Below are 1,609 nucleotides of genomic sequence, written 5' to 3'. Positions count from 1 at the left end.
AATATCAACTCCCGAAGCCCATCCACATTGGGCACGCAAATCCGACCCTGCATCCTCAACACGCCATCATCACCAATGGTCACATCTCTGGCATCATCATGCTGAACTCTGTCCTTAAGGACAAGCAAATGCGGATCATCATACTGGCGCTCTCTAATGCGATCATACAAGGAAGACCGAGAAACCACACAAGCCAACACCCGACTGGGCTCCGAAATATCTAGCCTCACTAACCGATTGGCCAAGGCCTGAACATCAACTGCAAGGGGTCTCTCCCCAACTGGAATATACGCCAAACTCCCCATACTCACTGCCTTTCGGCTCAAAGCATCGGCCACTACATTTGCCTTCTCCGGATGATACAGAATAGTATATCATAATCCTTAAGAACCTCTATCCATCTCCGCTGCCTCAAATTAAGATCCTTTTGCTTGAACAAATGCTGAATACTGCGATGATCAGTGAATACCTCACAAGATACGCCATACAAGTAATGCCTCCAAATCTTCAATGCATGAACTATGGCAGCCAACTCCAAATCATGAACAGGGTAGTTCTTCTCATGGGGCTTCAACTGACGAGAAGCATAAGCAATAACTCTACCCTCCTGCATCAATACACAACCAATCCCAACTCTCGAAGCATCACAATATACGGTATATGAACCTGAAGCTGATGGCAAAACCAATACTGGAGCTGTGGTCAAGGCTGTCTTGAGCTTCTGAAAGCTCTCCTCACACTCGTCCGACCATACAAATGAAGCACCCTTCTGAGTCAACTTGGTCAAGGGCGATGCAATGGATGAAAATCCCTGAACAAATCTGCGATAATAGCCTGCCAACCCAAGAAAACTACGAATCTCTGTGGCTGAGGACGGTCTAGGCCAACTCTGAACCGCCTCTATCTTCTTCGGATCAACCTGAATACCCTCGCTGGACACCACGTGTCCCAAGAAAGCCACTGAACTGAGCCAAAACTCACACTTGGAGAACTTTGCATAAAGCTTCTCCTCCCTCAATCTCTGCAATACAACTCGCAAATGCTCCGCGTGCTCCTCCTGACTACGCGAGTACACCAGAATATCATCAATGAAAACAATAACGAACGAATCCAGATAAGGTCGGAATACACTGTTCATCAAATGCATGAACGCTGCTGGGGCATTGGTCAGCCCGAAAGACATGACAAGAAACTCATAGTGACCATATCTAGTCCTGAAAGCAGTCTTAAGAATATCTGAATCCCTGATCTTCAACTGGTGATAGCCCGAACGGAGATCGATCTTGGAGAACACCCTCGCTCCCTGAAGCTGGTCGAACAAATCATCAATGCGAGGCAGGGGATACTTGTTCTTAATTGTTACCTTGTTCAATTGCCTATAATCGATGCACATTCTCATTGTGCCATCCTTCTTCTTCACAAACAGAACTGGCGCACCCCAAGGTGACACACTAGGCCGAATGAACCCCTTATCTAGGAGTTCCTGAAGCTGCTCCTTCAATTCTTTCAGCTCTGCTGGTGCCATGCGATATGGCGGAATAGAAATAGGCTGAGTGCCCGGCACCAGGTCAATACCAAAATCAATATCCCTGTCCGGTGGCATGCCTGG

The 1,609-nt window shown here is 47.4% G+C and overlaps 1 protein-coding gene across 1 annotated transcript; it reads right to left on the bottom strand.

Annotated features, from left to right (window-relative positions):
- LOC109226361 (RNA-directed DNA polymerase homolog) lies at positions 980-1,399 on the bottom strand (the record flags this gene model as incomplete). Its single annotated transcript, XM_019391142.1, has 1 exon — positions 980-1,399. A coding segment is annotated over one exon (420 nt), but the record flags the coding sequence as incomplete, so codon positions are not given.

The sequence above is a fragment of the Nicotiana attenuata genome, chromosome 5, assembly GCF_001879085.1.
Source record: "Nicotiana attenuata strain UT chromosome 5, NIATTr2, whole genome shotgun sequence".
Classification (NCBI taxonomy): Eukaryota; Viridiplantae; Streptophyta; class Magnoliopsida; order Solanales; family Solanaceae; genus Nicotiana; species Nicotiana attenuata.
The sequence above is the reverse complement of the archived record's forward strand: the minus strand, read 5'-3'. Positions and strand labels throughout refer to the sequence as shown.